The sequence below is a fragment of the Corapipo altera genome, unplaced genomic scaffold (genome assembly GCF_003945725.1).
Source record: "Corapipo altera isolate COAL_440 unplaced genomic scaffold, ASM394572v1 249, whole genome shotgun sequence".
Taxonomy (NCBI): Eukaryota; Metazoa; Chordata; class Aves; order Passeriformes; family Pipridae; genus Corapipo; species Corapipo altera.
In genome coordinates this window covers 916,068-939,795 of record NW_020884982.1, presented here as the reverse complement: position 1 = coordinate 939,795, position 23,728 = coordinate 916,068, and the positions used below count along the sequence as shown (strand labels likewise).

The 23,728-nt window shown below is 39.1% G+C and overlaps 1 protein-coding gene across 1 annotated transcript in view; it reads left to right on the top strand.

Moving 5' to 3' along the window:
• The window catches only part of ANO2 (anoctamin 2), a 123,817-nt gene that overhangs the window by 77,969 nt on the left and 22,120 nt on the right, over positions 1–23,728 (top strand). Inside the window, exons 12-17 of the mRNA XM_027665935.1 lie at positions 2,825–2,899; positions 8,880–9,081; positions 13,321–13,432; positions 14,774–14,831; positions 15,680–15,780; positions 23,564–23,712. Of these exons, the coding sequence (XP_027521736.1) occupies positions 2,825–2,899; positions 8,880–9,081; positions 13,321–13,432; positions 14,774–14,831; positions 15,680–15,780; positions 23,564–23,712 (697 nt within the window). The remainder of the gene's footprint in view (positions 1–2,824; positions 2,900–8,879; positions 9,082–13,320; positions 13,433–14,773; positions 14,832–15,679; positions 15,781–23,563; positions 23,713–23,728) is intronic.

Sequence of the window (23,728 nt, the reverse complement as noted above, 5' to 3'; positions counted from 1 at the left end):
GGAATGAAGGAGGGGACTTGGCCCTGGGAAGAAGTTTTGAGGGAGGTGAAGTAGAGGAAGTTTAAATGTTTGTTTTAACTCCTGACCTTCCAAATCCATTTTAAATACTGATAAATTAAATTAATTTTCTCCAAGTCAAGTTTGCTTTGCCCATGATAACAATTGGAAAGTTATCTTCCTGTCCTTATTTCAGCTCACAAGCTTTTCCATCTGAATTTTCCCCCCCATCCTGCTCAGGAGGGAGAGAGCAGCTGGGTGAGCATCTGAGAGCCAACCAAGGTCAACACATTACAAGAGAAGGATTAATCTTGTCCTGTTCAGCAAGTTGGGTTTTTTTGAGGTGGTCCATGTTTCATTTAGTTATTCCCTGTAATAAATTGAAATTTTAATAATCAATTATGCTTTTAAATCTTTATTCCAGGAACTTATATTACTGAAGTTATCAATATTCAGGTGCTAAACCCAGGTGCTGATGATGGTAGATGCCTCTGCATTCCTAATGCATATGCTGAGACTACATAAGGCAAACACTAATATGTTCAATCCTTAAACTCTCCTGAAGTTGGCATTCTTAAATGAATTAATCCTAATGTCTCTTAATGCCTAAAAATGTAGGCTTAGGTACATCTTAGCTTCTTGTATTAATCTCTCAAAGTGCATGTCAATCATAGCTCAACTTGCCTAGTTTTTCTTCTTTCTTTTAACTATCCAACTCTGTTTTATTTAAAAAAAAAAACCAAAGAAACCCAAAAAAGAAAAGGTGGTAGGCAGGGCAAACAGGGCAGATTGTTGCTTCTGTTTCATAATGGACAACTGTTTCTTAGGGTATTCCCTAATTTCTCAGTTTTGTAAATTGTTGAGTCTTCCAGAATGTGAGGTTTTTCTTGACTTGGAAAGCCAGTGGGTCATGTTCAAATTCTTACCCATGTTTGAAAATACAGTAGCTGTCTTACCAAAACAATATTACAGAAATAGTAAGCAAACACCCCTAAACATGAAAAACCTTAGTTAATTTGTTACTCAGTATTTGACAACTGTGATTCATATGTGAAAGTTTGGTCTTGATGTTATGATTTCTTATTTTTCAAAATTCTTAAAGCTAGAGACATTTTTGAAGCAATTTTCTTTGTCATTTTGACTCTTCCTGGTCACTTTTTTATAAATCATAATTTTCTCTTTCTACCTCAGTACGGTTGCAAAATATTTTCTTCTTTCCTTTAACTGCTTTGGCTTTCATTCTACTGTTTTACTTCTTTAGTGTTTTTTCCCTAGTGAAATTATAAAACATGGTATCCTTCAGGCCTTCTTGGAGCATAATCACTTAGAACTTCTTAATGTCCTGTGTAATTGCTGAGCGGCAAAAGCCAAAGTGAAATGAAATGCATCTGTGTGTTCACAGAAATGCTTTTCCAAGTAGCCTTCCAGTCGAATGATGGACTCCATTTATGCACTGTATAGAATATTTATGTACTGCACACATTGGGCAGAATTGTTTGTGCTTCTGCTTGGGTTTGCTCTGGCCCAATCCTGCCAACACTCTCCCGAAGGAGACGCGCTTTGTTTGTGTGTTTGAACAGCAGAGCCGAGGAGAGGGGATGCTGAGTAATCCTCCTTCTCACAGCGTTTGAGGCACCACCACAATGGCAGTGGATGTGTAGACAGGATGGTGTCTTAGGTCTAATTGCACATCCCAGTAAACTCCCTGAGAAAAACCCACAGCCGCATTCCTGCACTTAGAGAATCCGCTGTATTCCTAATGCTACTTTGGGAAAACCTTATGCAAAGGCATAACGCTCCTAGATCTTTATGTTTATCTGAGGACAATCATGCCTTAGAAATGGTCTGCTGGAAACCTCTGACCTGAATTCTAATCTGATTTAAACTCATTTAAATTCAGAATAACCTTGGGCTAACTGCAGTGTAAGTATGGTACCAGTCCATGGAATAGCAATGGGTGGTTCACAGAAATACAAACAGCAGCTGGCTTTGTGTCCTTAGTTAATTTGATTATATTGTTTTAGGTTAACTTAAACAAAGTAGTGACCTTATTATTATTTTAAGAAACCTATTTTGAGAGGAGGGAGTCATATTTCTTATATAAATCCATCTTCAAATACCTTCTTTAGATGTACATGTGGCTGGAGATGGAGTTGAGTTTGTGTGGGGAGAGTAAGAGCATACTAGATTTCACTGATCACAGTTGTTTTAAATTATGCAATGAAGAGGGAGATGCTGTTTACCCATGAGGAAAACAAGGTTGGCAGCAGAGATCACAGAGGGGACTTGCTTTTGTAGTTTCTCTTTCCTACAGAAGAGGTACCAGGAGATGGATTCGGGTGACTTGCAGGAAATACGTGGATTACATTGGGCTAGTGTGACCATTAGACAAAAAAAAATGACTTCAGTGGTAATCAGCATTCTTGTCTTGACTTCTGTCTCAAGCACTATTCTTCTGTAATTTTACAAGAAGTAATTAAAAAAAAAATATTGAATTTTGTTTTGCTTAAATGTAAATTAAGGTGAGTCACAGGGCTTTCTCCCAATATGAAATTTAGTAAGACCTGGAAAGTTTTTTCAAATCATAGTTACATAGGATATTTCTGATTTTTGCAGATATTTTGTACACCTCATTTACTCTCTTACCCTCTTTTCTCTCCAATTAGACTCTATCTTAAAATATCGGTGTTCCAAATCGCATAATCTTCTTCAAAATCACAGCAGGGAATTTGAGAACGTGTTCCAACAACAAGTCTTACTAATTCTAGTATTTCCCATCATACAGTTCTGTCATGCCTGTTGTTTTGTCTGTGTGTTTTGTCTACAGGATGAAAAGGAGAAGCTGACATGCAGTGACCGTATGCCTGGATACGCAGCCAACTTCGGATTGATTTTATTTATGGTAACAAAACCTGCATTTCTTCACATTTATTACGTGTGAGAGACATTGTGATGAGCATCTTGAGTGGGAACCCTGAACTGGTGTTCTCAAATACGCTAAAAATCTGAAGCTAGGGTTATAACCTCCAGTTTGTGAGAAATACTAGGAGGGTTTATAGAGCTCAGGGCCTACCTCCAGCTTTATTCCCTTTTTCCAAAGGCTGCTTGTGGAAGGGCTGTTGGCTGGATGACTTGTTGTAATGGCAGCAGCTCATTATTAGGTTTTGCCTCTCCCGTGGGGTTTCTACTCCATCCTCTGTTATCCACAGTGCATTTGGTTGTGAGCACAGTATTATGCGTCTTGGTCACAGTGACATTCAGAAGCACTGAGCCTTCTGAACAGGTGACATAAGGGTGAAATAAAGCAGTTGCTGAGGAGTATTTGTCCAAGGCACATTCAGGGATGGGCTGCGCTGTAGTTGAGGAAGAACATGGTACACAATCCTCACTTGAGAACAAGAATGAGGTGTGCAGGTCAGCCGATTCTGAAGTGTGGACACCACTGTCCTCATGAAATTTCCAGCAACGCATAAACACATCATCAAGCTGCTGAACAATAGGAAAGAGTAGCTAACAAACCTTAAATTACATTGTAGAGGATCCCATTATCCCTCTGGTTAGTGTAATTGCTGACTGAAAGCTTGTTTTCACATCTACAGCCATGAAGTAGGCCTGTTTACACCATCGGAGCATCTAACATGGAAAATTCACTTTGGGCCTAGATTATTTTAAAATACCTAAATGTATTTCTAATTTACTCAAACTTGCATGTATTGCAACAGATGTCCTCTGAAGATTTTTTTTTTTTTTTGCTGACAAGCAAAAACATTTTGTGCTCAGATGGAAGACAACTTAATGTCTACACGTTCATAAATACATACACACATTTATAAAGATGTATGAATTGTATATTAAGCACATTTTCTGTACGTATTAGGTGTGTCCTTCATATATATATGTATGTATTTGCAATACCTTGAGTTAGTTTACCATCCTGAGGCAATACCAACCATTTACTTTTTAGACAAAACCTCTAACTTCATGACTTCACTTAAAGCAGAGTATACTAAGGATGACTAAGCACACAGCCCTGATTTAGCTTTTACAAGTCATTCTTTTGCAGACAAGGTGCTTACATGTGCTCTTGACTTTAGCCACATGTTTAAATCTGCCCTAAGCATGAGCTTAAAGTGCTTTCCTGAGTCATAGCCTATGTATTACATTCCCTGCTCACTGTAACTTCTTAGAGAGATTTATGAAGGGTTTATAACCTACAGTTTGTGAGATGTAAAATTCAGAGCTCCAATTCTTCAACTTCTGTTAGAGACTAATGGAACTAGGCTGACTTTCACCATTTGGTAAAACGGGTACAATGATTTTTTTTTAGAATATTTTGAACATTATTTATATGTAGGACAACTTGCAAACCTTGGATGGAATTCAAGCCAGCTCTTGATGAGGGAGAGCTGGCTCTGCTTTCCTATGTGGACATTACAATTTGCTCTTTATTATATGTGATGTTTCCTTTTTTGTCTGCTAGATTAGTTAAACAGGATTTGGAAACATAAAGTTTGCTGTTGGTCTGTGCAATGGAATTGTACTGGGGAAACTTAATTGGTCTGGTCTACCTCCGTTATTCACACAAATTTTTTTAGCTGTAAGCACTAAACATGTAATAGGTAATGAAATCTTGAATTTACATGTGTGTTTGCATTTCTACAGCACACGGACACAGAAGACTCAGACACAGACACTCACACACACACACACATTGTAATTTCTAGTGCTGCAGAAGTGATTGTTGAATTTTTAATACCCCCTGTTTCAAGCCCAAAGGGTCTGGTGTCCCAGATCCATAGGCTTTGTCCATGAAGATGTCTACATTACTATAGAATGATGCTGTTGTGTTCTGTCCCCCACCTTTACATCCCATACTTTCCCTGATGATTCTTGAAGCAGCGAATGGTATTCTAATTGTAAAATCTTTCCTCTTTTTTTTTTCCTCTTTATTTATGTACTTCTTTTGTGTCCTTCACTTTTGTAAATCCTCCTTCAAGAACTCTGTTTTTCTTTTTTTTTATTCCTTTTTATTAAAAGTGCAGGTTGAAAAAAACCATTGTGTTTGTTTCTCTTGCCCAGTCAGTCATATTTTACACCACCAAATAATTCCAAGGATTATTTTACACATTTATGAATGCTTTAAAGTCTGGTCACAGTTCTTTTGTTGTACACAAAGCCTCACTGGACTGCAGAGGGGGCCGCAGATCCAGCCTTGGTTTAAGCAATGTCTTTTGCAGGGATTTTAGGACAGAAGTTCACAAGTCTTATTTTTGCCTTGTAAGATCAGTGGTAGCAGGAGATCTGAACTCAGCTGGGCATCTACAAGTTTCACTTGAGTGTGATTAGCGATAACGTACGTCACACTTAATAAACTCCATGTTTAGAAGGTGAATTTTGTGGCAAAGATTTCTGAGCGTATGATGAAAATGTTGGTAGCTGCTGGAAGGGAGAAGGATGATGCAGAGCAGTGCCATCTCTGGAGCCTTTCTTTGTGTGCAGCACGTTTGACTCAGTCAGAGGAAGGAAGAAAACCAATTTGTGTCGTGGCACAAGAGCTCAGCCTGTTCTGCCTTTTGGACCTTTTTGCCTCTTCTTACTCACATGGTGTAATACTTGACTCTAGAATAGCCCTACTGGGGAGCCAAAGAACTATTTGGACATTAAATTTGTTATCCTACTTGGATGAAGGTAGCAGTGTAGCCCACGGGGTTTTATAGCTTCCTTCTCAGATCTAGTTTGCTTTCCTGTTTGTCTTCATTCATACCAGGCTCAGTAGGTGACCTTTCCTGCAGCCAATTTTCACATCTGTTTCTAAGCAGTTCAGTCCTTGACGGACTAGTTTAGATATTAAGGGAAGAAAGTGTTGGCCACAGCTGGGGGGGAGAACTGGCCAGATGAAATGTTGGCAATGACAACAAAACACAAAGCGGGCACTTGAACAAAAGGTGACTGCCTGACCTGGAATTTGGGCAAACGAGGTATTTTCAGGAATGAGAGAAAAGCTGTGAAGGTACAGGAACCATTCTTTCCCTCTCAGTGACTGTCTGGGGAGTGAGAACTGTGCTCTCACTCACCGTGCAGTCCTACAAGCCCTCCTCAATTTTCTCTTGTTGCTGGATGCACAGACAATGAAGACTCCTAAAGGAGTGTTTTTCCATCTGTTTCTAAGCAGATGTTTAAAAACATCTAGGCAACTGACAGTTTCTGAAGCTCTGGTGCTTTTGCAAAGCAAATATTTTTGTTCTTTAAGCAAATAAAACATTTTTTTTGGTAACTTTGTATACCTTGCAATTGCACTGCGTGAATGGAGGAGGCCAAAATAGTGCATTGCTCTGATAGTATCTCACTCTCCAGTAACCTTCTTCATTGCTGTGGATCCCTTCCATCCTTTGGCAAGGTTTAAGAGTTTGCTTGTTCATCTTCCATGATCTGAAGTTTCCTCTTTCTCTGTTCAGTGATGACTGTCCTTGACTCTGCTTCCTCTACTGTTGAGATATTCCTAAGTGGAAACTTGTGATGGAGAAAGGTATCTGTGGAGGCCCAGAGAGCTCATCATCTCCAGAATGATACATTCAAGTTTACTTTGCTGGTTTCCCTTGTCCACCACCACAGTAAAAACTTTCAAGGAAATCCACAGGGAAAAGAAACAGGAAAAGAGTGTTAGGAAGGTGATTAAGAGGAAAGAATCTGTGGCTCCAACTGAGAACAAGAAAGGATCTCAGGATAACTGTAGAGGTGGAAGGTGAATTAGATTAATTCCAGGTAGGGCTGGTTTTTTTCTCTCTTTACTGGGGGTTTTAGTCTCTACTGTAGAGATTGCAATGAACAAGTAAGAAAAAAGTTATGGTCTTTGTGTTCCTGCACCACTTCTGTCATAGCAAGAGCTGAGAAGGTAGTTCAGCATGAATCAGATTTCTTTCTGCATGGTTGGTAGGTAAGTCAAAAGAAAAAAGAAAAAAATAGATACCACAATTATAAATATTCTCTCAACACAATTAAAACTACAAAACAAAAGGAAAGAATATTTTATGCCATTGGAAAAGTTTTCAGTTAAATTTGTTTAGGCTCAAGTTCTTTTATTTAGACCATTATTTGAATGAAAAATATTAGCATGAAGCAAAAGCTCATCATTCACGCACATTTCATTTAAAGTTATTAAAACAGGTCTTTAAAAAGTAAAAATTAGATACTTTACAAGATCTAATATTTCATTACTATTTTCTGACAAAACTTATTTGTGAATTTCATCTGATATCTCCAGGAGTTTCTCCAAATCATTATCTTTTTAGTATGTTTACTAGTTCTCCATTAAGGCAAAATGTGCCTTGTTTCACCTTCAACCTTTAATAATGCTCTGAATCTCATTCTGGTTCTTTTGCAATAGTTCCTTTTCATGCAACAATCTTCCTCTGCATACAGGAATTCAATAAACTACTGTTGGATCGTTAAAACGAGCTGTTAAATTTCCTTAAACCCATGTTGTGAATCTGGGCCCCTAGGCCAAGTGAAATAATTACAATAGTCTAATCTTTCACATTTAGGTAGTCTCTTTCATCTGAGGATCTCAAGATGTTTTACCTAAAATAACGAATGTACACTGGAATTCTTGCCAAAGGCAAAAATGAAAGAGGAAAATGCATCTTCTCCCCCTTTTTCTGTTATGAGTATGAAAATTTGCTATTTTTATTGCTATTTTATTGATTTTTTTTTTTTTACTGTGGGGTGGTTTAGACTTTTTTTTTTTTTTTTTTAAACCAGAATACCATAGGCCTGTGAATTTCAAATTCTTCTTGTGGGAACTTGACCTTAAGTAGCAGGACTGACTTTCCTCGTCTCATGGGTCAAGGCCAACTCATGAGGGATGCCAAGGATACCAAGTGATTTCTGGGACACAAATGTAAAGTGAAGCCCTAGTAACCCTTCTTAGGTTAGTCTTAAAACAATAGTGACAGAGGAAATTATTTTTTTATTAGTTTGTAAGTTGCCACTTCCACTGTGCAGAGGTGGGGTGGTTTCAGCCAGTAAAGCCCATTTACCTACATACACATGAAGACCCTTCAGTCCAAGGCATCTGAATCTGCTGCCAGAGAAAAAGACCTTGCTCAGTAGCAGCATTTGAACCCAAACAACACGAGTTTCACCACATGAATGATGTGTGTAAGTTTAGTCAGAATGGATATGGCAACTTCAGGAATAGAATCAGTGTCACAGAATCATGGAAAGGCTTGGGTTGGAAGGGACTTTAAAGATTATTTACTTCAAATCCCCCTGCCGTGGGCAGGGATGCCATTCATACAATCATGTTGCTCAGAGTCCCATCCAACCCAGCCTGGAACACTTCCAGGGATGGGGCAACCACACCTTCTCTGGGCAACCTGTGCCAGGGCCCCACCACCCTCACAGGGAAGAATTTTTCAATAACATCTAACCTAAATATCTCCTTTTTTTTTTTTTTTTTTAGAACCATCTCCTCCTTGTCCTATCACTACCTGCCCATGTAAAAAGTCCCTCTTCCTCTTTTTTATAAACCCCCTTGCCCTTTAGGTACTGAAAGGTGCTATAAGGTCCCTCTGGAGCCTTCTCTTCTTCAGGCTGAATAACCCCAACTCTCTCAGCCTGTCCTCAGAGGAGAGGTGCTCCAGCCCTCTGATCATTCAGTGACACTTGAATTGTTGTACCAGCTTGGAGTTCTGCATCCATTTTCTTATTTGTGTCCCTGTCTGTGAGTTTTGAATCCTCACATTTTCATTTGATTATCCTCATATTATCATGTTACTCTAAGAAATAACTCATACCAGTTCGTGGAACTAACCCAACATCACAGCTTCTGTTTAAATGCCAGTAGCAAACTTGGACTAACCCATGTGTGCATTTCTTTGCAGATTATGCTGACGTTTTCAGCAGTTTTTGGTGTCATTGTGTACCGAATTACCACTGCAGCAGCTCTGTCATTCAGCACAAATGAGACAACCAGGTCAAATGTTCGAGTGACTGTGACTGCCACTGCTGTCATCATTAACCTCGTGGTGATACTTATCCTTGATGAAATTTATGGAGCTGTTGCCAAATGGCTGACAGAAATTGGTAAAACTATCTCACCACATTCCTCTCTAGTACATTACAAGTATTGACATGAGGGGATGCAAGGAGGCCCTAGTGGGAATATTTCCTCCTGGAGAGCGCCAGAGAAAATATTCAAGCCTGTGTAGGGTGAGGTGCTCAGGAGGTGTTCAGGGGGTCAAAGCTGCAGCATGGAACCTGTCCCTGGTAGGGATAATGAGCTTGGCCATAATGCCATGTTAGTGGAGCAGGGCTGTTTCCAGGGTGTCAGCTGATATTTCTGCACTGGCTCTGTGCCAAGGTCCACTTACCTAGACCTGCTTGAGCATTTTTGCCCTAGTATGTGTTTTGAATATACCTCTTTAGGGCTGGGAGCTGGGTTTACTGACAGTCATTAGGTTGTTTCGAAGATGTTGATGACTCTGGCAAATGCTTACTATGGTATTATTAACCATTTCTTTACCACTCAAATTCTTTTTTTTTTTTTTTTTTTATTTTAGAGGCATGTCTGGGCTGGACTTTTTTATAATGATACCTATTTCAGTTAGAGGTTGGCAACATATTTAAGTCCTTTAAAGGCAAGTCATTCATTTGACTAGTACAGAGATTTAGGCTGGAGTATTGTTTTGCTATATACACTAGGCCAAAGATGTTTACTAGAAGGGATTTAGACTGGGGTTTTGTTTTGTTGTATAAATTAGACCAAAGGTGTTTACTGATAGGGGTTTAACATGCAGTTCTTATAGCTACTATTATAGATATTATTTCCCACATGTTCACGTGTCACCTCTAATTCTAGATGCTTCAAAGTCTAGGAACATGAAGTTATTTATTCCAAGCCACCTCAAATGCCTTCAACTATAGCAAGTGCTCTACCTGTTAGTTTTGGGCATCTAAACTTAGACACCTAAATTAGAAACTTTATGACAATTGGTGCCTGATTACATCACTGTAAATTGCAGGTTCCCTCCCTGCAAAACCTGCTGTGATGTGAAGCTGGCTGGAACCAGCAGACTCCAGATTAAAACCTTGAAGAACTCTTAAGACTTCTGTTTCTTGTTCTCACTTTCTTTGGACGCTTTTAAAGTCACAAATGAATAAAATCTCTTTTAGTCCTGTTTTTCGAAAAACAGGATAGTTTTGTAGTTGAGATAATCCTGAATCTTTGAAATGTGGTCCTGTGGTTTTACCAGTAAGGACAGCCTATTAGTTTAGATTAAATTCATAAAGTATTTGAAAGAGACAAAGAGAAAGCAATTAATTTTCACAAAATGCCACTGTACATGGTTAACTTTATTTAGGCAACATTCCTAATCATCAATCAGATGTTTTGTTTAAGAACAAAACAGTCAGAATAATCTCTAGTGCTACAAATTCCAAGAGTTAGAGAGTTCATTTAGGCAGCTTTCACCAGTGCTAGACTCAGATGCCAAATGCAATCAAAATGTTATAAAAAAATTACTATTCATGCATGCTGATAAATGCTCCTTAACTTTTGAACTTTCATTTTGCTGAGCAGAGCAAAACATACTCCATTCTCTTTTCACACTGCAGTTAATTGACAAGCTGAGGAACACACTTGTGGGGCTGGAGGAATAGCTCTTGACAGCATAGGTTGCTATTGCAACCCCAAGTACCCTTGAATCTTTTTCAACTGAAAAGTTACATCTGTGAGCACAAGAGTTGTACCCCTGACAGCAGTTGCATTCATCATAGAATCAAAGTCGTGGATCTGCCTCAATACCTGCTCAGTCAGTGCTTGGGGTGGGGGGAAAAGTAGTAGTTTTGTTGTGATCAATACAGAGAGCTCGTACAGGATGGACTAGGACTCCTCTTGTAGGCCCAGCACTGGTGTTCCCTTATCACAGATCAGACCAACCAAAGTGCAGATTGTATCCTGGCACTCCCAGGTTGAACAGATCATCTTCAGTAATCAGGTGGTGCCAGACTACACTTACAGCTCATGTGCTCTACTTGTAACTTAGAACCATAGAATGGTTTGGGTTGGAAGGGATCTTAAAGATCATCCCGTTCCAACCCCCTGCCATGGGCAGGGACACCTTCCACTATCCCAGGTTGCTCAGAGCCCCGTCCAACCTGGCCTTGGACAACCTCTCTGGGCAACCTGTGCCAGGGCCTCATCACCCTCACAGGGAAGAATTCACTGAGGCCAAGGAAGAACCAGTCAAACAGGGATAAAATCCCAAACTACTTGTGTTTGTGTCTTACAAAAGCAGAAGCTACTTCAGTGAGCTCAGACTCATTCCACAGTTATCTCAGCTCATTCTCCCCCTGGAAGGTTTCAGCTGCCCAATTTGGGTGTAACATGCACAACCCACCATAATTCATCTTTTGGGGAGGTGTGGGGGGAATTTTTCTCTGTTCCTAAAACACCTCTTCTTGGCTGAATGCATTTCTTGTGCAGCAGACTAGACTGGCTAGAGGACAAATTCTACACATGCCTCTACGGCTATGGTATAGCATGTCTGAGTGTGGGGAGGGAGAGAAGGGCTGAGTGAGCCTCTGGGACCATATAAGGTGTGCAAATGTTCATCCAGAGGCTGAGCTCATCCTTGGGGGGGTTCTCTGTGAGGCAAAGATTGGGATTTTTCTCCCTCAAATTAAGAACACACCGCTGTTACCTGATATTCCTGCTGCCCTGAGCTGTTCTCCTATGGATCTATTCAGCACGTGGGATCACCTACAAAATGTCCAAATCCCTTGAAGGTTTAATTAAGCTTTTCTATACATCTAGGTGAACAAAGCCTTAGGGCTTATCAGATTGTGCACTGATTTTTGATGAAAATATAGTTGAAAGTATCACAAATAAAGCCTGGCAGTGGAGACTCATTAAGTTGGTAATTCCTTTAGTGCTCAAAAAAGCAACCGTGCTTCTTTTTTAAGAAAAAAAAAACCAAAAACAAAGCAAACAAAACAAGCAAACCGTGCCCAAAACAAAACTGTGCAAGTACAGCAGTATTCTCAATGAAATCCTTAAAACCAGAGCTCTGCATCTCCTTATTATTCCCCACTTCTGTTGTGCCACAGAAACTCAACCAAGAATAAAGTTAATTATAAAGTTATCTGCTCTCACATTAGTTACAGCGCAGGATGAGTGTGGAAATACAACAGTTTAACCCCTATAGAATATTTAAAAGGGAATTCTACTGTCCATTTGAAAAACCTACGTCTTATATGTTCTGCTGCTAAAAAGTTTCCATGGAAATTGGAAATAAATCTGGGAACGTAGTAATGAATACGGAAAACGTTTAAGCCTTATTTTTACAAATTATCTAAATAAATCTAGAATGTGCCTTTATTTTGCATGGCAATTAATAATTCAGTTAATGCCTGATTAAAAAAGGAGCTTAGTTTTGTGTTTAGCATTAAGCACCCTAACAATCTCATTACAGAAAAAAGGCTTGTGTACACAAAGCTAAGGAGACTTTTAAGGTTTTTTTTCTGGTTGAAAGTCTTGGTACTTTGCTTTCATCATTCATGAATTGAGAATATTAATGTTTTTTTGTTTCAGTTGTGTAACTGATACACTTGTGTATGTTAATATCTATAGTCTTACATGCATCAAAGTAATTTATACTGATTTTACTTTGTGCAATTGAATGTCAAGATCCAATTTTTTTCCCACTCAAACTCCAGATAACTAGGAGGAGAACCATGTAAATATATATTTTCTATCTGTTTTTATTGATATATACATTATGATGAGAGATATATGTATTTAATACTTATATTTGTATTAAAATGTATGTATTTAAAAAGAGATGCCAGAGCAAATGACAGAGGAGATCTGTGCTAAAATTTCATATGACCTGAAGCAGGGAAAACTCATGGGATCTGCCCAGGTCTCTCAGTAAGAGAATGAAAAAGGCCGGAAAAGTGAGGTATGGTCAGGTCCAGGGCAGATTTCAGAATCTGTTGGGGTGTTTGCCACCAGGGTATTGGATAGACAACCAAGATTAACTTGGGATGAGCTGTCAGAGGCCTGTCAGAAAAACAAGTTCATTATGGTGTCATTATTAATGTTTCTATCAAAGAGCCTCCAATTCCCATCTGGAAATTTGAGAAGACTCTGGAAATCAGACCTAGTGTGCTTTGGTACAAATTAAAAGTACAAAATCAAAATCAGTATGATCTCAAAGTTTGCAGGTTGGTTTATGGGGTTTTGTGTGTATTTGGGGATTCAGGGATTTCTACACATTTGCTAATTCAATTTTCTTGCTTTATTGGGTTTTTTTCCCCCAGAAATACCAAAAACAGAGAAAACCTTTGAGGAGAGACTGATTTTGAAGGCGTTTCTACTGAAGTTTGTGAATTCTTATGCACCAATTTTTTATGTTGCCTTTTTTAAAGGAAGGTAGGATAAAGATCCTTTACATATAGATATATATGTGTATATATATTCCTATATATGTTCATATTAGTTGGATCTGTGTTTAAAAATGGGCACTAAGGGCTACCTAACTACGGCCTGGGACTGAACAGCTTCACCAGCTCTGCAAAAAATATCATAAACAGAGTTGTTTAAAGCTGTCCTTTGACTGGCAGGGCATGATGTTGAGTACTGGCCTGAGCCTTGTTCTGAACTGCAACCAGTTCTTTCTAAAATAAGAGTAATCCCCACCTCAGAAAATAATCCCTTTTAGTTCAAAAAGGGTGTTGCTTTTAAAAGTGAAAGGTAGTGCTTACAGGCCTTCACCTTCCACATTTTAGCAAATTTTCCTTGAGGCATCATCCAGAAAAGAGAGGTTTTCCCATTTTGTTTAAAATTACGGAACTATTTTTTTTCTATTTCTTTCTCATCGTTTTGCATTTTTCTCCTGTATCAAGTTAAATTAAGGAATGGTTATGGTCAACTGGAAGCTGAGGTTTGGCAAATGAACTGATTGACCAAAAAGCTAATTCAGCTGTCCTGCTAAATAAGTGTGACTTCCTATGGGTTCAGGGTCACTGTCTTTTGGGACCAGGTCATCCACATGCTTTTGAATGGGAAGCTTAAAATGATTGTTTGCTAAAACTTTGGCAAAAAACTGTTTAGAACATCCTCTGGATTCTGTTCCATATCGTTTTTCTGTTCCTGTTGGGGGTTGTAAAATTTGTTAATCTGTGGTTTTCACTAATCCTATTCAGCATCTTTGATTTGAGGGTTAATGATACATTTTGCCAGTAGTTGTAAAGATTGTAAGGCCCCAACGAAAAATATCACTGAATTCTTTATTTTTTAACCATATTTTTGTATTGTATGGTTATAATAAAGTCAAATCTCACTGTTTCCCCCTGTGTTGTCAGAATAGTCTTGATTGTGTATAGATGTGTAAATAATTCTATTCAGGCATTACTCAGATGCAAGAGAATATGAGTTAGGATATGCGTTCCCATTTCTATTTGTGATCTCTAATCAAAAGAGGATATTTGTTATTATTTTGTTTTAACAAAGAAAACATATTTTATTAAATTTATTTTATCAAGACATATCAGAAAACAATTTGTAAAGGCCTACTGCTTTGAAATGATTTTAAATGATCAAAGTTGAGTCAGTGCTGAGCCTTTTAAAATTCATATTGAAGAAGCTGCTTCTGAAATATTGTAGCTAATATGAATGAATAATTATGGTGTTAAAGGCAGCTTATATTCCTGCTTTTTTATTAGTTCATATTTCCCATTTGTATATTATTTCATAGATTGTTATTGCTTTCAGGTTTGTTGGCCGTCCTGGTCGTTACGTGTATGTGTTTGAAGGGTATCGAATGGAAGAGGCAAGTACATATAAGTACATATGAAATTAAAACAACAAAAAAATCCTTAACACAGAGAAATATGTATACAGTGTATAGACAATAAGGGAAAAATAGAAAACACATTAAAACAAGAGTTTAAATCTTCACCATAAACAGATAAAATCCAAATTTTCCATCTAAGGCAATTTTATATTCTTTCTCTCTGCAGTTTGAGTACTTCATGGTCTCTCTCAGGTGAAGCCTCACCATTTCTATGCTTTACAACTGAGCACTTAGGCACAAACAGTACATGATTTGATTGAGGCCATTGGGAAACTTGAATCTGGCTTCTCCTTCTAGATCACTAGAAGCTTGGAAATTTTAATAGCCATTTTAATAGCCCATTGCCATTAGGTACTAAACCTGTAATTTTATTTTTTTTTCCAAAATTCCCTTTAATTGCTGTTGGTATTTCCTTGAAAACTGATAGATGTGCTCAAGGTTTTACAATAAAGCTTACATATAAGTCTTTGCAAGATTGAAGCCTTTCTTCCCCCCTGGGAGACATCAGGTTGGGAGAGTATTGGTGATACTGCATTATGTTTATTACATTGATTATATAGTAAATATTTTTAAAGGAAATATAGTAGCCCCAGGGCACAATAAGTTATTTCAGAGCTCTGCATATTTTCCATAATGGAGTTTTATGAGTGGAGATGAAATACCTTGTCAAGCACAGAATTGCAATGATGGATGAGCTCCGTGCTCCCACACAAATTGGTGGCAAGGGCAATGGGCACATGGAGACATTGGGAGCTCTCCCAAGTGGGTGCTTTTAAATTAATCCTCTTAATCCCTTCACACTCCATGGTTTTGTTTAATTACAGTGTGCTCCAGGAGGCTGTTTGATGGAACTCTGCATTCAGCTGAGCATCATCATGCTTGGAAAACAACTGATTCAAAATAATCTGTTTGAAATTGGAATCCCGTATGTATCCCAGCCTTCCCCATTACCATGCCTTATTCCCATGACACAGTAAATTAAAGGCTTGATCCTTATTCAGCTGAATGGGAACTTTTGCCACTGCCTTCAGTGGGTTCTAATTGAATGTGATGATAAATCACATTTTTGGTTGTGGTGAAATGATCTGGTTGTATTTTACACTGAATAATTGGCTATATCTGCAGCAAATGGCTTAAAGAAAGTGATTGAATATAATAAATAATTGATTTAAATTAATTTTAGAAACCTGGGAAAACAGGCAAGGTGTGATAGATCTCTTGGGAAGTTTTAGAGAAGCTTTTGGTATAGCAGTATTGAATACAAATTAGTTTAAAGTGGAGGAGAGCTAGCATGGGGAAAAGCAATAGCTCATCAAACATGTTAAAATCTCATATTTGATCTATGACTATTTTATGGGTTTACAGATGAAATGCACACATTTCCAAGGTGTCTGTGTGTCAGTGTGTCACTGTGTGAGGCCGGAGCTGGAGTATGGGAGAGATGCTGACACTGCAGTGGCTGCCAAGGATTCTCAGGGCACGTCCTCTGCTGCAAATACAGCAGGAAAACCCTCTCTGTCTGTCACCAGTGCCAAGGGGATCTTCAGGCTCTAAAAATCCATTGAGAATGTCCTGCTTCTGCCTCTTGGAAGGTATACTTCCTGGTGGTAGTGGCCTGTGAAATGTAGTAGAGGAGGAGTCTGACTTAGATGTCTCAACTCCACTGAAATTAGTCAGGATCTTTGAGCTCTGGTGTCAACAGCTTTTGGGTCGCAGCCATAAGGAAGGCCTTGGAGATGTTAACTAGAAACCAAGATAAGAGACACAAAAGATAGGAAATATATTTAAAATGAGCCATTTTTCTCCCTCCTCCAAGCAAGATCTCTTTTTTTCTTGGAAGGAATTTAAATAGAAAAAAAAAAATCCCAAACAAATCAGATGTGGATTATGGATGGTTTCATTATTCTTGTGTCAAAGTTCAATAGGGAGGCCTGTTTTCTGTCTACATCTCATTGGGTTTACATTTTATATTGAGAAAAGGGTGGTAAATCATTCCCAAAATATCTGACATGTTGAAGGCTTAAAGCTTTCTCAGTGTAATCCTGGGTGACATGTTTCTCGTCTTCCAAAAACTTACTGCTACTGGACTTTTTTAATGGTGATTTTATGATGTTGGAAATACTGTATTTATTATTTTTGACTCATGAAAGCATAGGCTGATCCAGTCCAAACAGAAACTCATGTCAAATTATTTCTCATTTCCCTCACTTTGTTGCAAGAATGTGACCGTTTCATCCCATTTTTCTCCTGCATTTCTTCTCACCCACCCTTCTGCCAACAAACTATGGTGGCCTCAATTTTTAAAACTGTTTAGAAACAAACATGCTTTCATTCTCTCCTCCCTAGATAAATAATCATTTCAGTCATAATGCTATCTTGTCATCCTGCAATAAGCATATCTAGTTTCCCCTTGCTTGTCTGCATTCTCAAGAAAATCATGTATATATCTGTAGGGCTCAGCCCTCTCACCAGACCTGTTTGCACCAGGAGAAGCACAGTGCTTTACTGAACCTTTAACTAAATTAGAATTAGCCTGCTATTTCTGCGTGGACCACTCCACTGATGTGGGCTAGATCCTTAATTGTACCCTGTTCTATGTCATCTGCCCCACATACACGGGCACAGACATGCTTTGGGGACTGATCCATCAGGTTTTCCCTTGGTTTTTTTTGGGGTGTCTACTTTTGCACAGGCTGCACACTGTGATAAACAGTCCTCTTGTGGCAGAAGAATAAATCAATGTCTTTTATCTACAGTTCCAACAGCTGTGTTTTTTCCCCCTTCTTGCCTTGTGCCTCTTTGAGAATCAGAGTGAATAATACAGATTCATCCATTGGCTCCCTGTATTTTCACTGAGGGCAGAGTACAGGTGCTGCAACCAACCTTTCCCATATGGAAAGGCAGAAGGGACCATCACAGATTTGTTCTTCAGAATCTGCTTCTGTCCTCCACATGTCTGTAACATGGAAGTACCTCTCTGCTAAGTTTTATGATGACCCACATCAGAAGTTTTTTCCTTACTGAAATCTCAAGATTTCAGGATTATTTGCAGAAAATCTTTTGATTTTTTCCCCAGAAAATGCAAGGCATTTCAGTTGTTTTGCAGAAGGTCATAAAGCTGTCCCATTTTCTGTCTCTTTCCTCAAGAATTCTGCCAAGTAGATGATAAACTGAGTTTACAAACAACACTCAGCCATTATACCTCTAGGATCCCAAATGCTGCCACAACTGGGAAGCATCTTCCAATGTCTTCATTCTGCTTTATCCAGAGTCAGTGCTGGATGAGAAGTTAAATTTCAAATGTCAGCCCTGCATTTGCTGGGGTTGCAGGGGACACATTCTTCTTTTTTCCTTCAATGGTTTTGTAGAAGCTGCTGCACAACTATGGTAGATGTGGTTTACTGGTCTCCTAAATCTTTCTGTGATTTCTTTTTTTTTTTTTTTTAAATTTGTGTACCCAAAAATATCAAACCAGCTAGTTAAATGCACCAACATTTGAACTACACAAAACTAAGCCCTCTTAAAGTGAAATGTGTATTCTGTGTGGCTGGAATTCACAAGTTTAACAGATGTAAATATGCCACAGTTCACTCCAATGTGTCACATACCATCATTCTTTTACTGTTGCCACAGGAACTGACCCTAAAATGCCGCAGGGCTTGAAAACTTTAACCTAGAGTTTCTTTTAAACCCCCTTTCTTCAGTTCTGCTTTTTTTTTTTTCCTGAACTTATTGAAAAAAATATCCATGTGGTTATTTTATTACTCTGTCTTTGACCTTGGTGCTAAACCCTTAGGGTGAAATCCTGGCCCTACTGAAGTTGATGGCAAAACTTCTATTGAATTTAGTGATTATGGTCTTTTTATTCAGCATCAGTTTCCATCACTTACTTCAAAATGCACTTAACTATGCTGGATGAGAATACAAAGAGTTAATAAAATCCATTTAAAGACACTCCTTCATAGCTATTATCTTTTGTGTTGTTTTCCACCTTTATTAAATTATTCTTAATTAAAGTTGTTGTTTTTCTTTGCTTGTTTGTTTCCTTGTTTTTTTTTTCCTTTGCTGCTCTGGATTGCTGCTTTCCTCTGACTGAAAAACCAATAAATCCCAAGCACAACTGAAACTCCCACAGAATCCAGGAAGTCTGAGTGTGCCAAAGAAGCATGGGTATACCATAAATTTGTGGAACAGAATAAGAGATTTGGATCCTTTTGTTCTTCTTCTGCCTCCTTCTTTTACCCCTTACCTGTGAATATGAGAAGGTCTTTCCTCACGTGAACAGACTGTAGGAATATGACTGAAGAAAAACATTGATCTTCAGTGCTCCTTTCCAAAATCAGGGAACAAAATTACAAACAAGGGCCGTAGAGTCTTGGTCACTGTTCTTCCTTTCCTCTAGACAGAAATGCTCCAGCTGCTCAACCAAATACTCTTTTCTGTTTAGCTTTCTTCCTGTACCCTTTTCTATCATGCTACAAATCAAAAAGCATCAGCTGGAAGAATAGCCTTAAAAAACCACCTAATACAAATAATCCTTCAGTCCTGGCAGCTGGAATCTAGGGCTTTTCTGTCTTTCTTGCATCTCTGTTCTAGCAAGTATTCTCAGAATCATAGAGTGGTTTGGGTTGGAAGGGACCTGAAAGATCATCCCGATCCAAACCCCCTGCCATGGGCAGGGACACCTTCCACTAGACCAGGTTGCTCAGAGCCCCATCCAACCTGGCCTTGGACATTTCCAGGGATGGGGCATCCACAGCTTCTCTGGGCAACCTGTACCAGGGTCTCACCACCCTCACAGGGAAGAATTTCTTCCTAATATCCAATCTAAACCTCCTCTCTGTCAGTTTGAAACCATTTTGCCTTGTCCTGTCACTCCAGGACTTGGAAATAGTCTCTCTCCATCTTTCTTGGGCGCTCCTTTCAGGTCCTGAAAGGCCACAATTAGATTAGTCCAGAGCCTTCTCTTTTCCAGGCTGAACAATCCCAACTCTCTCAGCCTTTTCCTCACAGCAGAGCTACTCCATCCCTCTGATCATCTTGCTGTCCCTCTCCAAATCCAGTTCCTAGAGACTGTCACAGGTGATCTGCCTTTGCAGTACCCAAGGACATTTGTTAATTGAGAGTCTTGAGAAATTCCTAACTGGACCTACAGTTCCAATCTTTCTGACAAGCTCTGGTAGAGATGCACTGTGAGGACTGCACAGCCACCAAAGACACAAAGACTTGTGCTCACAAAGTCCTATTTCAACCTGTCCTATTTCAACCTGCCCTCCAGAAGTTCTGCCTCTCCAGCCACTATATGTTGCACTGGGTCTCACTCCACAAATTTCTTATTTTTCCCAAGTCATCATCATGTCTAGATCCCCAAATCCTGATACTCCTTCTTGCTGTATAAACAGAGCAACAGTATAGTTATCTCTCTGATTTTTTTTAAAAAAGGCTTCATTTAAGTGCACCATGTGCTTAGAAGCCCAGCTAGGATCACTTGAGGTTTGACTCCCCTCTTCTTTTCCTCTTTTTTTTTTTCTCAGAAGCTTGAGGGAATCTTTTCCTCAGGCATGGGGCTGTAGTGATTTTATGCTCTCTTCAGATGTTGGTTAACTTGCATAATGCAATACCTGTTGGTTATATTGGGAATTGCAAACAGCATAATTAAACCCTGTTCCTGCCTCTTATCTAACTCAGTAGTTTGCTCCCAATCTATTGTGAGAATCTGCAACATCATTTTTAGCTGCTGTAGACATAGCCTGACAAAAACCTGTTCACTTTCTTTCTCTCTGGTCCCACGTCAATTCTTCCATGCTGTTCAGTCTCCTTAAGAATGCACCTTGCTTTTTGATATTCACTGGCAAAAGGACCAGAAATAATGGCTATTCTGCAGCTCTACCATTTTCTCTGCTTGCCCAAATTCACATGGAGTCATGAAAGTTTACTGCATGTGCCTCTTCAGCACAAAGCTTCCTGGGAAGCTCATCCTGAATGGGCAAACCTACCTCTTCCACACTGCCTGGCATGCAGAAATCAGAAGCTAAAATAATCTTCTGTCTGTCGACCTTGTTTAAAAATGTTGATCTGAGTAATTAAAAACCAGGTTTCACACAAGTGCATTTAAAAAGTGTACTCAGTTTTAAATCACAATCATATGTATGGCTATAGGGTTCTGCAAAAGTCATTTTCATGGCCCTATTGCTGTACAGCTGGAGAATAACACTCTGGAAATCCCTGATCTTTGTTCCTCTAACTTTCTGACACATTTCTGTTTGGTCTCAAACTTCACATGCTTGGATATGACACAAAGGTATATTTTTTTTTTCTGTGGAAAATTTGAAATAATTAGTTTGGCTTACTTTCAGTCAGTTGATATTTTAAAAAAATGTCGTAAAAGAAGCATACAGACACTCTTCAAAGCTGAGCTCCAAATGGTTAAAAATGCAGCTCCTCTTGCCTGGCTTACAGATAGCCAGATGAAAAATTAAAAATTATCCTGAGTGACTGAGTCCTGGATTTAGTGCATTCCCAAATAAACATTAAAAGCAACAACTATTGCTTTAGTTACTGAGTTCTCCTGGGAGGTTTGGGTGTGCAATAAACTCCACGTCTCAGTTCTGTGGGGCTCTAACCAGATCACACATACACAGACTTCACATCTAAACACACCCAAATTTTATCTCAGCTGCTGCACTGTGACAATGAGAGGATCTTCAGTGTCATCTGCCCACAGAAGTGTGAGGGACATTTATGGCTTGGATTTTTTTATTGGAACAGAAATCAGCACTGTCTTGAACTTATTGTCCGCTGTCCTCTGAGAGTCCCTCGCATTAGGAAATTAATTGGGGTATATTGGAAGAGCATCATGGGAATTCTTTGCTGGTTTTAAATCCTGCCCCAGTCTCCTACGTTCTGAATACTAGCATCACATCTGTCACAGACAAGTTCCCTTGGCTGCCATAAAAGCAGAGGGGGAGAAATGGAATTTTAGTGTATTGAAATGGCTGAGTTTGCACCATGTAGGAGGTAAATGTCTTTGTAGGGATTCACCTAATTCCCTCTTGTGAAACATTTGAAATCTTCCCCTACCCTTTTATTAAAACTGTGTAATCTGAGTGTTCTGGGTACCAAAATTCTTTGGTTAGCCCCAGCTTTGCCAAAGTACTGAGTATGTTACCATTGGACTTGTGAGCTACATCTTCATTGCACCTGAATCAAAGAATGGGGTTGACCTGTTGCTTTTTGAAGCTTTGTGATCCTGGGACTGACAGGGCCTGAGGCAATGTAGGTCTGTTTTAAGAGAGTCTGTCAATCCCCATTTCCTCCATCCTGGTGATGAAATTGGGTCCTGTAAACACCGGTCAGTGTAGAAATCCCTCAGCCACTCATTTCCAGGCTGCTACAGAGCCTTGTGCAACGTGGTGACACAGTGATCCTGTGTGCCTGAGTGTAAATTCAGGAATAAAGCAAAAAACCCACCCAGCAAAGCCTTTATAGTGTTTGCCAGCTTGCCTTGCCCTGATACTTAAATCAGGGTCTGAGAAAGGCAGTTCCGCTTCACTGGAGGCACAGAGGAAAACCCCTTCCCCCATATATTCTCTTCTCCAGGCCACACACCTACAGTTCAAAGGGTTTATCATAAGCTGTGGGAGAAGAGTTTGTGGGAGAGTCCTGCTTAGACTACTGGCAAGACATCACTGGAATTAATCTGGATTCTCACTCATATGGCACATATGTGAAGAACTATAAAATAGTGTCGTATGTTTTTGTGAAAGATAAAAATCATCTGCAAAAGAAAGGATAAATCTTGCTATTTTATGCTAATTCAACTGTGTTTCACCTCCTTGATTTTGAACAAATACTTCATTCTACTGTGTTTTTCCACGGAAATTTCTTGATGTGTAAAATAGTGTGATGCTGCTGACACATGTGCATTTAAAATGTCATCCCTGGGGGGTACATTTGGAGTACTTTACTCTTCTTTTAGAAATGGTTTTGTTTTACTCTCATGTCTTTGTCAGTGTCATGAAATTTGTACCCCCATTTTAGTGGGACAGTGATTGATACCACTATTTGTGCTATCAGTATGTTCTTGCACCCTCTTTATTTGGAAATATCATGGAATCACAGAATAGTTTGGCTTGGGAAGGACTTTAAAGATCAACTTACCATGGGCAGGGACACCTTCCACTAGACCAGGTTGCTCAGAGCTCCATCCAACCTGGCCTTGAACACTTCCAGGGAGAGGGCATCCACAACTTCTCTGGGCAAACTATGCATGTCTGGTAATTTTTTACCTTATTAGTATATTATACTGGCAGTTCCCAATTTCATGGCGAGAGAATAGTGCACCTATGGTTGATATGTAGCATGAAGCTATCACATAATCTTTTTACATTTTGTTAAAGGAGAGGTTCTCAGTGTGTTGTTCTTGAGAGTATTACTTATTACTAGCATTATTTAGGTCCAAGGTGCTTGAACTTCAGGCAGATCCCCATTGAATATCCATCTAGAGAGAAAAAAAAAATATTAAAAATACAGCCTGTCATCTGTCAATAAGCAGCATCAAAACTTCACAGGGTGGTGTAAACTCATCCTATTGTGCACCAAAGTAACATGAGATGAATTTTGTGTTGCTGCACAGAGACTTGAGCCAAATCTTGAGGGGGAAAAGAGGTAAAAAAAGATTTGATTCAATCTGAACTTTTGTTCATCAGGAAGCTAAAGAAGCTCTTCAGGAAGCTGAAGGATGAAAGAACCGAGCCAAAAGAAGTGGACACCAACCAACCAAAGGACCCTCAGCAGTGGGACCTCGACTATATTTTAGAACCTTTCACCGGACTGACTCCGGAATACATGGAAATGAGTAAGTTTCCTGAATT